General features: G+C 39.7%; 1 protein-coding gene across 2 annotated transcripts in view; it reads right to left on the reverse strand.

Moving 5' to 3' along the window:
- The window catches only part of DNAJC27 (DnaJ heat shock protein family (Hsp40) member C27), a 28,812-nt gene that overhangs the window by 9,611 nt on the left and 4,482 nt on the right, over window positions 1–14,719 (reverse strand). For both annotated transcript variants that reach the window (XM_017527019.2, XM_017527029.2), the window contains exons 2-5: window positions 14,273–14,355; window positions 11,418–11,487; window positions 5,188–5,352; window positions 4,434–4,556 (exon numbers count right to left, since the gene is read on the reverse strand). In XM_017527019.2, the coding sequence (XP_017382508.1) occupies window positions 4,434–4,556; window positions 5,188–5,352; window positions 11,418–11,487; window positions 14,273–14,355 (441 nt within the window). The remainder of the gene's footprint in view (window positions 1–4,433; window positions 4,557–5,187; window positions 5,353–11,417; window positions 11,488–14,272; window positions 14,356–14,719) is intronic.

Genomic DNA, 14,719 nt, shown 5'->3' on the forward strand with positions numbered 1-14,719 from the left:
TTTTTGAGACAGAGTTTTGCTCTTGTTGTCTAGGCTGGAGTGCAATGGCGCGATCTTGGCTCACTGCGACCTCCGCCTCCTGGGTTCAAGCGATTCTCCTGCCTCAGCCTCATAAGTAGCTGGGATTACAGGCATGCATCACCACGCCTGGCTAATTTTGTATTTTTTTTTTTCAGGGTTTCTCCATGTTGGTCAGGCTGGTCTCGAACTCCCAATCTCAGGTGATCCGCCCGCCTGCGTCTCCCAAAGTGGTGGGATTACAGGCATGAGCCACTGCGCCCAGCCTCTTTGCCTACTTTTACAATTTTGTTTTTTCTTTTTTGAGACAGTCTCACTCGTTCGCCTAGGCTGGAGTCTGGAGTGCAGTGGTGCAATCTTGACTCACTGCAACCTCTGCCTCCCAAGTTGAAGCGATTCTCCTGCCTCAGCCTCCTGAGTAGCTGGGACTACAGGCATGTGCCACCACACCTGGCTAATTATTTGTATTTTTAGTAGAGATGGGGTTTCACTGTGTTAGCCAGGATGGTCTTGATTTCCTGACTTCGTGATCTGCCCGCCTCAACCTACCAAAGCGCTTACAGGCATGAGCCACTGTGCTTGGCCTGTTTTTTCTTTTTTTTTTTGAGACAGGGTCTACGTTGGCCAGGCTGGTCTCAAACTCCTGGGCTCAAGTGATCCTCCTGAGCAGCTGGGATTATAGGTATGTGCCAGTGCACCTGGCTATACTTTTCTGGTTTTTTAAGTGAAAGCTTTTTTGAACCTGCTCATGTTTCATGTTCTGTGTACTGTAATTATTATTGAATAATACTCATTTACCACACCACAGCTACTTTTAAATAGACATATTTCCTCTTCTCCTAATTTCTTTAAAAATCTTTTTCTCTTCTTTTTCAGATTCTTCTATAGTTCCTGTTACCTTCTAAAATTTTTATTTTTCTTTTCGACTCTTCTTTCTTATCTCTAGTAATAGCTAATCAACTTGGTAACCTAACAAGAAGCCTTGATGTTTGAAAAGGGGTGTCAAAGGAATACCACTAGAGACCAAGACACAAGAAGTATTAGGTTGGCTTTACTCTATTTTAATATTGCTCTCTCTAGTAACAGTATCAAAAACCAAGTTCCTTCCTGACATAAAATGCCTATTAAATAGATAGGAAACAAAGAAAATATTTACTGAATTGAACCAGCAGGAAGGCACTACTTATAAGTACTTACTTGTAGAATAGTATAATTATTCTCTTCTTGTTAGCCTTTTTTTTTTTTTAACAGACTAATTTATCCATTAGTTCTATCCAAGATGTATCTAAAAGGATAAAAGCCACATAAAAGGGATCACAGTTTATGGATGTTTTCTAGTGGTATGTATCAGTAAGGTTATCGTCTAGCCTATGAATTAACCTGAAGTATGAATACTCGCAGATTTCTGAGGGCACAGGATTCCATTCACTATACACATGGCTGTAGAAGACAAGCCATGGTGTAAGTTACAGAATACTAGGATTGAGATCAAAGCCTGTTTAAATTTCATGTCTGAGTTCCAGCCATGACAGAGCAATGAATACCGGATTAGACCTTCTGCTATCAACTACAACTGAAATGGGAAAAAATCTGTTGGCAGTGGACAACAGCAAGCGCAAGACCGCTCCCTGAGAGGTAAGCCCCACAATCACCTGGCTGTCTACTTGGAGTCCATTTTCCTGACCAAATCACAGAGAGCTAGAGTCTAGACTGCCTCTAAGGCTCAGTGAGACTTGTGTCTGCCCATACTCTAGCTCTAAGTCTCTCCTCTCCTTAGAGGCAGAGATTGGAGTTTGAGGCTGCTGAGGTGGCTAGAATCTGCACAGCAGGCCACAGGAGAGGAGAGAGCTGGGCAGAGCTGGGCACCAAGTCCATATGCGGGTCTCTCATAAGTCTGTAGTCAAAGGCGGGGCTATATATGCATACAGTGAGATCACCCAAGGCTTACCAGATAACAGCTGGTATGGGGTTGAGAATAAAACCAATATCCTGAGGTCTAGTGGTACCAGAGGAAGAGCTATCTGAGAATGTTAGGGTTTAGTCTTGACAGAGTGGAGATATGGCCTTAACCCCTCATTAATAGCCCTACCATCTACTGAGGCACCACAGAAAGGCTGTGCCTTATAAGTTATGGACTCATCCTAACAAAACCTAAAACCAAGAGCTGACAAGATCTGGAAAAGAGGCAGAATATGGAAGCTGTGTCCTGCCAAATTAGAATGGCTTGGGAAACACTTTGGGCTTCCTTCAAATCCTTGCTATTAAGGCAAAAAAACAAGCCAACATAAATTCATTTTAATTTGTCAATAATTGAACTGCCTCCTGAGGAATCAAAAATCAACATTCGACCTTCTTCGATCAAGAATCAACAGTCTTCTGAGGAAGATAAAAGAACCTATAGTCTCTACAAGGTATATTATCCACAATGGCTTGTGTTCAATCAAAAACCACTACTCATACAAAAAAACATGAAAATGTGATCCATAGGAAAAAAAGTAGTAAACAGAAACTGAACCCAAGATGGTTCAAATGTTGGACTTAGCAAAGATAGTAAAACAGCCATTATAAATATTTCAAAGAGGTAAAGGAAAATACATTCAAAGAATTAAAAGAAAATATACTCTTAATGAGTGAGCAGAGAATTTAATAGAGAACTGGGAACTATACTGGGAACCAAATGCAAACTCTAGAGCTGTAAAGGACTGAACTGAAAACTTCCCTTGGTGAGTTTAACAGCAGATTGTCAGTGGTGAAGTCAAATCAAGAGAGATTATGCAATCTGAAAAATGCAGGAAAAAATGGAAGAAAAATAAATATAGCCGCAGGGACTCTGGGACAAAATCAATTGGTCTAATATACATTTAATTGGAGCCCAAGAAAGTAAAGAGAGTCAGAATGTGGCCAAAAAACAAACAAACAAATAAAAAAACTAAAGAAATAATAGTAAAACAAAAACCAAACAAAAAAATTCCCAAATTTGATGAAAAACACCTAACAACCAATCTTAGAAACTCAGTAAATCCCAAATAGAATAAATATGAAGAGAACCACATCTTGGCATATCATAGTCTAGCTGCTGAAAACCAAAGAAAAGAGAAACTATTGAAAGCAGCCAGGGGGAAAAAGGGGCACATTAGGTACAGAGATTACTAAGAGTCAGAATGAGTGCTAACATCTCATGAGCTACAATGGAGGCCAGAAGAGAATGGACCAGCATCTTTAAAGTGCTGAAAGAAATTTCATTTCTAACCATTATGTCCCTTGGATGAATCACTTTACTACCCTTAGACGCTCCCATATACGAAATGAAAACAACACCTGCCACACATTGTTTTCATAAGTCTGCATGAGATGAAATGTGTAAACTTCTCCAGAACGGTGAAGTACTATTCAAATGGTTAGGTGACATTATTGTATACATATAGGTACAAACTCACATAGCTCTGTGTACTCAAAAGAATAGAAAGCATGGCAAACCAGCATCAACTTGATTTGATCTTGAAATAGAAACTACTTTTGGCCAATTCAGCCTGTCAGCCAAGGAAGAAATCTGTCTTCTAGTAGGAGGAGTGACATCTTGTGAGAAGGAAATTCAGCATAAAAGATTAAGTACAATCCCACTCAATAATTAAGAACAACTCTTTATAGTGTAACTACATTATTTGAAATGCTAAAAATTCCCAAAATATCAGATATATTCGGAAGAAGAAAAATACATTATTCATACTACCACTTACTTCCAAAAGTATCTATAATTAAGGGCTGACTTTGTAAATTATTGTTTTAAATAGCCTATTTCCCTTAAAATTACTCAAGATGAGGTTTTTAAAAGTGGCCATCTATTCAGGTTGCAATGTGAGCGCCTCCATTTCCTGCTTGATTGGCGAGGCCTTATTTTTATGTGTGATTAGCTGGAGTCTATATTGAGAGTCTCCTGTTCTCTAACTGCACCCCTGTGGGCTACAATATAGGATTATATTAGCTGTAGCAAGGCAATTTTGCCACAGTAATGCTTCTATTTGATTATGTATACAAATGTAATACCATTAGCCAAAGGTGGCTTTGCAGAAAATCTCTGTCCTGCTTAAGTGGTGTACAATAATTGTTGTTAAACTTGATGATCTTCAGAATCACCTGGAGAGTTTTTCTAAAATATAGATTCCTGGGCTCCATAGCAACATAAGTTTCCAGTAGATCTGGAGCCTAGAAGTATGTATTTTGAAGAATCTCCTCAGGTAATTCTCATGATCAGCTAAGTCTCAACTAAAATAGAGAGCAGACAGATAGCTTCTTTGAAAAGAAAGAGCTTATTCTAATGAGAAATTCCTGATGCTTTTTTGCTTCCTATAATTTAAATTAAAAATTGGCACAGTTGGCCTTGACACAAACCTTAAAACAACAAAATGCTAGGTTACCTGGAACATCTCATTAATGCCTTCTCCAGTTTGTGCTGAAGTTTCAAAGTACAGGAACCCTTTGCTTTCAGCCCAAAGACGTCCTTCACTTTCATCTATACAGCGGTGTTTGGTACAATCAATCTGAAATATGGGGGCGGGCAGAGAGAAGATGACAACCTTGTCCTACTAGAATGGACCCAGGGCGGTCTTTGTCAATCCTTTACTAAGGCAAAGCTATTCTTAGTAAATGCCTGTACTAATGTGTAAAATTACCAGGACCTAAAGGGACAGAAACAAATCCTAACATTGAATGTAGACTGATATTCTATAGCAGTAGGACTAGTGCCTGTTGCTGCAATGCCCCACCTGACCCCTTGGGAAAACAGCTGTTATTCAGTTCTGTGAAAGTTGGCTTCATGATATCTGCCATACCTTTGGGGCCACAGTCTGCTTTTCATACCTTTCCCCTGTCCACATCACCTAATTAATGCCCCTCCTCCAGTCGGGTCAAAGTGTGATTACCCATGGCTCCTGCTCAGTCACCAACATCCTTCCCCAAGTATGGCACCAGAAAAAAAAAAGTATACAAATCTTGATATAGCAGGTTTTAGGTTGCTGTGTTGTTTTGTTTTTGTCTTAGGGACATTATGTTTTGAAAGGTTATTGATTCCCATATTACACAATAAGGAATTTTTCTTTTTATTAGATCCCCAACACTCAAAGCTCCACTCTTCCCCTAGAAACCTGAACACACCATTTCCAAAGGGGTTACCTTGTTGGCACAAACTACAAATATAATATTTTCCATGTTTCCATGAGGTCCAAGCTCTTGCTTCATTTCTGCCAGCCATGCATCAAGGGAATCAAAGGAGTCTTTCTGCCCAACATCATAGACCAGTATCACACCCTGTGTGTCCTTGTAAAACTCATTTCGAACCTTCAAATAAAAGGACAGATGCACAAAATGTAGTTTTTGTGATGTTATAAGAATATATCTCATAGTCATTAACCTGGTAAAATGTGTTCTTTTGTGTATTTATAGTGTTTGCTATTGTATTTCAGTTTCTACTGGTCTCTAGAAGTTTTTTTATAGAATAAAAGTAATGTCATTCTAAAAAGTTATTAGTATGGAAGGACTTATAATGGAAAACAAGAGCCTCCTGCCCCACTCCGCCCCACCTCCAGTTCAACTCCCCAGAGGCAATCAGTCTTTAACTATTAGTAGATCTTAAAAGAATACCAATTATATAAAGTTCTTCTTAGGAAGAATTAGGAAGATGAGTGAGCAATGCAAAAGAACTTAAGGCAAAAATGACACAAGTATTAGCAATGGCTAGAGCCATTTATAAATCACATCCCAAAGCCGGCTTCCCCCAGGGTGCGAGGCAGAGCTTTCCTGACTCTCGGGTCTGCACGCCAGGTTTAGAACTCCAAACTCAGAGCCTCAGTGTAATACAGTGGAAAAGGGCACAGGCTCTGGAGTCAGACAGATCTGGGTTCACACTTACTTACTAGTTGTATGATCTTGGGGAAGTCACTTAACCTCTCTGCGTCTCAGTTTCCTCATCTGTAAAATGGGGATAATACTACTTACTTCACAGGGTTATTATGAGGGTTAAATGAGATAATGCAGGCAAAGTACTTAGCATGGTGCCTGAAAAACAATATCTATTTAACACCTTCTCCTTCCTTCCTGGCATCCATTCTCCGATTATCCTTTGATGCTTCATTAGAAATGGCAGCTTGCCTCTGGGGCATGGCTCCAAATCTGGGAAGAGGCAGCATGAAGTATGGGGCATACTCAAGCATTAGGGCCAGAGAGAGGTTGGGTGGGTGAGGAGCAGCATTGACAGACGGGGATTCTGGGACAAAGTTCCAGAAAGAATCTTGACAAAAGCCATACATTATACATTCTTTTCACAAAATTCCCAAATGTACTCAGACCCACACAGGCTATGCAGTAAGAAATGAAAACATGTTATACACATCAGGTAGGGTTTTTGGGCATAGGCAGATACCTGGACCAAGGATTTAGTGCTCCTATTTGTTTACAGAAACCTAAGAAACTATCCCCAAAAGTTAAACCCAATCAATTCAGAAAGAACTGAAGATGATGAAGCCCACCAGTCCTTTCTCTCTGTAGTCCTTCTACAGCAGTTAACAATGGACTCTCTCTTCTTTCCTAAAACCCCTGCTGCCTTGGCTCCTGTACATCATATTCCTTAGGCTCTTACATTCTCTTTCACCAACTCCTTTCTATTGCTCCTACTCCAGCCCACCACCAAAGTGACCTGTGCCCTCTTCCTTTCTTTTTGAATCCTTCCTCTTAAATCAACATGAACCACTTGTACAGTTTCAACTGTGAGAATCTCCAAGATGAGCCCTCTCCTCTGAGTTTCCGGACCTGCATTTCTAATTAGCACCAGATTCTCCCAGCTGAATGTCCTGTTGGAATCTCAAATTCAACATGCACAACACGAAACACTTCAACTTCTTTCTTCTTAAACTATTCTCCAAAGTTCCAACTCTCTCAAATGATGTTAAAAGTTTCTGATCAGTCCTCCACCAACCTTTCCAGTCTTATCCTCCCACTATCCCCTGACCTTCAAACTGGGTAATCTCTCATTCCCCAAACCTGTCCCACGCCTTCCTAACTCCATCTGGAAACAGACACCTCTTTATCTTTAATTGTTCAAGCCCCAGCTATAATGCTGTATCTTTCATGCAGTTTTCTCTGCCCCATTCCTCACCATCCAGCCCCCATTCCTGCCAAACAGAATGTAATCTCTATGTCCCCTGTACCATACTGTTTTGTACTTCTAATAGTGCTATCACTTCCTGCCCAGTTTTGCAGTTTGTAGCATATCCAGCTGACTTCCCTCCTACGCTAGAAGAAACATGAAGACATGCATCTTGATGCATCTACCCTTGTGTCACCCACAGGGCCTAGCCGATACAGGCACATCTCAGTTTATTGCACGGTATGTAGATATTTATTGCACTTATGTAAGGCACACAGGCACACCTCACTTTATTGCACGGTATGTAGATACTGTGTTTTTTACAAAGTGAAAATTTGTGGCAACCCTAAGTCAAGCAAATATATCGCTGCCATTTTTCCATAGTGTGTGTTCACTTTATGTCTCTGTGTCACATTTTGGTAACACTTATAACACTTCAAACTTTTCAACATTGTTTTATCTGTTATGATGATCTGTGATCAGTGATATCTATTTCTATTTTAAGTGTCTTGGGGTACCATGAACATATAAGCTCATTTAAGAAGGCAATCTTAATAAATGTAGTATATATTCTGACTGGTCCATTGAATGGCTGTTGCCCCATCTCTCTCACACTCCTTGGGCCTCCCTATTCTCTGAGACAAAACAATATTGAAAGTAGGCCAGCTGGGCGCAGTGGCTCACGCCTACAATCCCAGCACTTTGGGAAGCTGAGGCGGGCGGATCACAAGTCAGGAGTTCGAGACCAGTCTGGCCAACGTGGTGAAACCCTGTCTCTACTAAAAATACAAAAATTAGCCGGGCATGGTGGCACGTGCCTGTAATATCAGCTACTTGGGTAGCTAAGGAAGGAGATTCACTTGAACCTGGGAGGTGGAGGTTGCAGTGAGCTGAAATTGCACCACTGCATTCTGGCCTGGGTGACAGAGTGAAAATCGGTCTCAAAAAAAAACGAAAGTAGGCCAATTAATAACCCTACAATGGCCCCTAAGTGTTCAAGTAAAAAGGAAGAGTCACATATCTCTCATTTTAAATCAAAACCTTGAAATGATTAAGCTTAGTGAGGAAGGCATTTTGAAGGCTGAAATAGGCCAAAAGCTGGGCCTTTTGTACCAAACAGCTAGCCAAGTTATGAATGCAAAGGAAAACTTCTTGAATGAAGTTACAAGTGCTACTGTGGTAAACACATGAATGATAAGAAAGTGAAGGAGCACATTGCTGATATGGGGAAAGTGTTTGTGGTCTGGATAGAAGTCTAAACCAGCCACAACCTTCTCGTAAGCCAAAGCCTAATACAGAGCAGGTCCCTAACTCTCTTCATTTCCATGAAGGCTGAGAGAAATGAGGAAGCTACAGAGGAAAAGTTGGAAGCTAGCAGTGGTTGGTTCATGAGGTTTAAGGAAAGAAGCCATCTTCATAACATAAAAGTGCAACATGGAGCAGCAAGTGCTGATGTAGTGCTGCAAGTTATTTAAAATATCTAGCTAAGATCATTGATGAAGGTGGCTAATCTAAGAAACAGATTTTTAATGTAGATGAAACAGCCTTAGAATATATAGATCTAATGGAAGATGGTATCTAGGACTTTCAAGGCTAGAGAGGAAAAGTCAATGCCTGGCTTCAAAAGCTTCAAAGGACAGGCTGACTTTCTTGTTACAGGCTAGCAGAGCTGATGACTTCTAGTTGAAGACAACGCTCATTTGCCATAATGAAAATCCTAGGGCCCTTAAGAGTTATGATAAATCTACCCTTCCTGTGATCTATAAATGGCACAGCAAGGTCTGGATGACAGCGCATCCGTTTTAGCATAGTTTACTGAATATTTTAAGCCCACTGTTGAGACCTGCTACTCAGAATAAAGATTCCTTTCAAAATATTACTGCTCATTCACAATGCACCTAGTTACCTGAGTTCTGATGGAGATGTATAAGGAGATTAAAGCTGTTTTTATTATGCCTGCTAACATAACATTCATTCTGCAGTCCATGGATCAAGAAGTAATTTTGACTCTCAAATCTTATCATTTAAGAAATACATTTTGCAAGGCTATAGCTGCTATAGTGATTGCTCTAGGCAAAGTAAATTGAAAACCTTCTGGAAAGCATTCAGGTGCCATTAAGAACATTCATGATTCAGGGGAGAGGTCAAAGTATCAACTGAATTTGGAAGTTGATTCCAACCCTTGCAGATAACTCTGGGAGAGTTTAAGACATCAGTGGGGGAAATAACTGCAGATGTGGTGGAAATAGGAAGATAACTACAATAAGAAGTGGGGCCTGAAGATGTGACTGAATTGCTGCAATCTCACAATAAAAAACAAATAAGGAGTTGCCTCTTATCAATGAGCAAAGAAAGTGGTTTCTTGAGATGGAATCTACTCCCAGTGAAGATGCTATGAACATTGTTGAAATGAGAACCAAGAATTTAGAATATTCCATAAACTTAGTTGATAAAGAGCAGCAGAGTTTAACTGGATTGACTCCAGTTTTGAATGAAGTTCTAATGTGGGTGAAAATGCTGTCAAATAGCATTGCATGCTACAGAGAAATCTTTCATGAAAGGAAGAGTCAATCAGTGTTGCAAACTTTATTATTGTGTTATTTTAAGAAACTGCCACATCAACCACCACCCTGATCAGCCAGCAGCCATCATCACTGAGGCAGCCTCTGATCATAATAGAATCAAACTAGAAATCAGTTAACAGAAGGATTACAGGAAAATCTCCTAACATTTAGAAACTAAACAGCATAATTTTTTCTTTCTTTCTTTTTTGTGTTTTTTAAAAATTGTTTTTGAATAGCACACTTTGTTTTTGAGATGGAGTTTTACTCTGTCACCCAGGCTGGAGTGAAGTGGCGTGATTTTGGCTCCCTGCAACCTCTGCCTCCTGGATTCAAGCAATTCTCCTGCCTTCGTCTCCGGAGTAGCTGAGATTACAGGCATGCGCCACCATGCCCAGCTAATTTTTGTAATTGTAGTAGAGATGGGGTTTCACCATGTTGGCCAGGTTGGTCTCAAACTCCCAATCTCAGGTAATCCACCCTCCTCAGCCTCCCAAAGTGCTGGGATTATAAGCGTGAGCCACCGCGCCTGGCCTGAATAACACACTTCTCAGTAACTCATGAGTCAAACAGAAAGTCTCAAGGGAAATTAAAGAAATACATTGAAGCCGGGCGTGGTGGCTCATGCCTGTAATCCCAGCACTTTGGGAGGCCAAGGTGGGTGGATCATGAGGTCAAGAGATCGAGACCATCCTGGTCAACATGGTGAAACCCCGTCTCTACTAAAAATACAAAAATTAGCTGGGCATGGTGGCACAAGCCTGTAGTCCCAGCTACTCGGGAGGCTGAGGCAGGAGAACTGCTTGAACCCAGGAGGCGGAGGTTGCGGTGAGCCGAGATTGCGCCGTTGCACTCCAGCCTGGGTAACAAGAGAGAAACTCTGTCTCAAAAAATAAAAATAAAATAAAGAAAGAAAGAAATACATTGAACTGAGGGAAAATGAAAATACAACATCTCAGAATTTGTGGAACACAATTAAAGCTGTGCTGAGAGGGAAATCTGTAGCATTAAATGAATTTATTAGAAAAGAAAAAAGTCTCAAATCAATAATCTAAGCTCCCACCTCAAGAATCTAAAACAAAACGAGCAAAATTAGCCTAAAGCAAGCGGAGAAAAGGAAATGATAAACAGCAGAAGTGAAATGGCCAAACCAGAAAAGAACAAAAAACCTCCTTGGGAAAAATGAAAAAGCCCAAGGAAGGAAAAACAGGAGAGAATGGTCACGAGATTCATTTGGGGATTACTTAGGGGTGATAAGCAGATGAAAGTAAACCAAGTGGTTGCTTTAGCTTCTTCTCAGGAAAGAGTGCACATGACTAGGCATGAATAGGAACGATCACTCCAGTATCCTGATGTGAAAGAAGTCACATCACTGAGTTCTTAAGTCCAAGCATAAATGTAATTATTTTTTCACATTTTAGGCTAACATATGAGGTAAAAAGCAAAAGCCCTCTGAAAGTCAAAATGTTTTATCAAAATGTTTGAAATACTAGCAATGAAAGTTTCTACTGCTATTTAACGGGATAACCTAAAAGATTAACAGGTGTCTATTAACTTAAGGCTCTGAAGGCAAGCCACAATCAAGCTAAATTTATCCAGTTTTACGTATGATTTCAATATTGGTTGTTTCAGATAATTTTGGATCTTTCCCAAACCACCAACAATACTGGATATGGGTTTTGTTAAAAAGGCTTTCTTACCTCATAGAAGAAGGGATGTCCAGCCATATCAAAGATGTTAACTTTGATTTCTCTGTCTCTGACGTGTACCCTGAAATGTTCAAATGAAAACAATCCCAAAGAAGGTCATGGTTTCTCCATTTACCTTAATATCATTTATAAATTTTAAAGGGTATGTGTATGCAATTTAAGAAGCTTTCTTAGTGCCTCTTGTTGATTCCAGATCATCTTTATAACAGTAGTCAGCAACCAGACAGATGATCCTGCCTTCTTATCTCAAGAACACTGAACTCACATGGAGTAGGCATTCTCAGTTATGTCACCTTCACCTTCACCTCTAGATTCCTTGGTCCACAGCTTCCAACCAACAAAGGGTAATTATTACTATGGTATTAAGAAAAATTGATTTGGGATAAATAGGAGCAAGATGAAGGAAAATGAAAAGTTTTTTCACTTAGTAAGAGACATCTTAATTACCACTGGTTATTTGGTTACCATACAGTAGAATAACAAAGGTGTATATTAATGATGTGTATTTAATTTTCTTGTGATCTTTATTTGAGCAAGGGCAATAGTGAATTTGTTTTCAGAAATTTGGAAATAAAGGATAAAACCAAAGAAGAAACAGTAACCATTCATATTAGAAGTAACTACTGTTAACATCATAGCGTATTTGTTTCTAGTCTTTTTTTTTTCCATGAAAAATCACCATTGAAAAAATGATAAAGGAACATTAGAATTCAAACACTAAAGAAAAACACAAAGATGAATGCTTAAAAGTTATTCCAGGCCAACAGGTAGGGAAAGAGATGCAGTGAAATGAGCCGTCTAGACTCCCTCCCTGATTCCAGCCATCTCTGAGGCCCAGCTGCATCCTTGTTACTAGATTTTGTGACTTGATAGATATCCTTTTTCTTTTATTTTGCTTAAGTTGGTTTGAAATAGGTTTCTGTCAATTATATCCTCCTGACTCATCATGGGATAAACATCTCTTCCAAAAAAATTCTGGCAGAAAAAGAATAGTCTGTTGAATATACCATGGTCCCATGGCATAATATGGTAATTCTCACATCTTAGATAAATAAACTAGCTACTTACATGAATTCAGAACAAAACTCCCTTAAATAGGATGTCCTACTATGTCACTGATGAAATTCTATGCTTTGAACAAGGAAAGAGGAAAAGAAAACTAGAAAGGTGAATTTTATTTTTATTTGTTTATTTTATTGAGATGGAGTCTCACTCTGTTGCCCAGGCCAGAGTGCAGTGGCATAATCTTGGCTCATTGCAACCTCCGCCTCCCGGGTTCAAGTGATTCTCCCACCTCAGCTTCCCAAGTAGTTGGGATTACAAACACCTGCCACCATACCTGGCTAATTTTTATATTTTTAGTAGAGACGAGGTTTCACCATGTTGGCCAGGCTGGTCTCGAACTCCTGGCCTCAAGTGACCTGCCCACCTTGGCCTCCCAAAGTGCTAGGATTACAGACGTGAGCCACTATTCCCGGCCAGAAATGTGAATTTCAAATGAAGAGCTTCATACATTTCACTGCCAAGAGCTACAATTTTCATTCTTTAAGGAATGAAATACCTTGAAGTATTGAAATACCTTAAAGGAATGAAATAAGGAAAGAAATACCCTCCGCTGCTGCTGGTTGAAAAATGGTGCTATGAGAGCATTACACAGAACTCTTGAGTTTTACTTTACCATTTACTGGGGTCACTATAAAAAGTCATGAAGGATATGTCTAAATTTGACTCCACTCTTCACCTAATCGACATTCTGCTAGCTATACATCACAACTTTAGTCTACCTTCTTGAATACTGCTCTCATAGTCTAATCTGGCAAACTTCCTCTTTAAATGTATCTATCTTACCTAACAATAAATATTTGTTGAGTACCTATTAGGTATAAGCACTATGCCAGGCACAGGGAGTTTATAATCTAGCAGGAGACATTAAACATATACAAATAATAACTATACAAGGCAATTTATGGTAAATACCATAAATAGCATAGAGAATGTTACGATTTCTGTCATTTGCAACCAAAACGAGTCCTGACCAATAAAGGGCATGTTTAGAAGACCTTATGAGAACAGGAGAATTTTTATATCTTGAAGAAATTGGCAGGGGTACTCCAAGAAGACAGAGTGAATAATGGCACTGAGGTAAAAGTATGAGGGTAACAGTTCAGTGTGGATGGAAAGTAAAGTGTATAACAGAAAGAGAAAAGGGGGAAGGCCAGAGTGAGGCTAAGATAGTGAATGCCTGAAATTTCATGTTTAGGGAGTGTGCCATCTACCCCAATTCTACTCTACGGCTATTTCCTGCTAATTTAATCCAACTCTTCAAGCTCAACCCCTCCTGACTCATCTCCAGGTAAATCCCCCATTAGACCCAACTTTACTCTTTCCAGATCATTTTTGTTGGATTCTAATAGCTATGAAGATCATAAGCCAATAAGAAAAGTTCTGTCACAGAAAATTTTCCACATAATATTTATAGACTTTTTAGAGAGAATATTTCAAAATGCTCTAAAAACACACCTACTAAAAGGACCTGTTAATATAGAAACATGTTTCCTAGAAAGTTACACCTGCCAGTTAGGCTTTGTGTTGACATGTTCATCGTTGCAGCCTACCCCTAACACAAGGCCTGGCGAATAGGGTGTGCTTAATGCCAGCATGTGGGCTGAATGAATAATGTGATCACTAGATACCTGTAAAAGCCTCCTATTCCCATCTTTCCCAACTTATCTTCAAAGTCTCTGTTTCAAGATTACCTGCACAAGGGCACTGATGCAAAGAGAGATCATTTTAGAAAGTTCTGAACTTCTACGTAATTTACAAACCCAGGGAAACAATATACTTACTTTGTGACTCCATAGTCGATTCCAATTGTTGCCAGGTATTTAGACACGAATCTTTTCTCACAGTATCGCTTTATAATACAGCTCTAAAAAGGTAAATAAACAGGCATTTAGTAAATATACACTGAGAACACACAGAAAATAAGTATATTTCTTCATTATGGTTCCTTCATTCATCACTATGAAAAAGCACTTTCAAAAGACAAAAATGGCTGGACACAGTGGCTCAGGCCTGTAATCTCAGCACTTTGGGAAGCCAAGGCAGGTGGATCACCTGAGATTAGGAGTTTGAGATTAGCCTGGCCAACCTGATGAAACCCCGTCTCTACAAAAATACAAAAATTAGCCAGGCATGGTGGTGGGCAGCTGTAATCCCAGCTACTTGGGAGGCTTAGGCAAGCGAATCGTGTGAACCTAGGAGGCGGAGGTTGTGGTGAGCTGAGATTGCTG

The sequence above is a fragment of the Cebus imitator genome, unplaced genomic scaffold (genome assembly GCF_001604975.1).
Source record: "Cebus imitator isolate Cc_AM_T3 unplaced genomic scaffold, Cebus_imitator-1.0 Scaffold1, whole genome shotgun sequence".
Classification (NCBI taxonomy): domain Eukaryota; kingdom Metazoa; phylum Chordata; class Mammalia; order Primates; family Cebidae; genus Cebus; species Cebus imitator.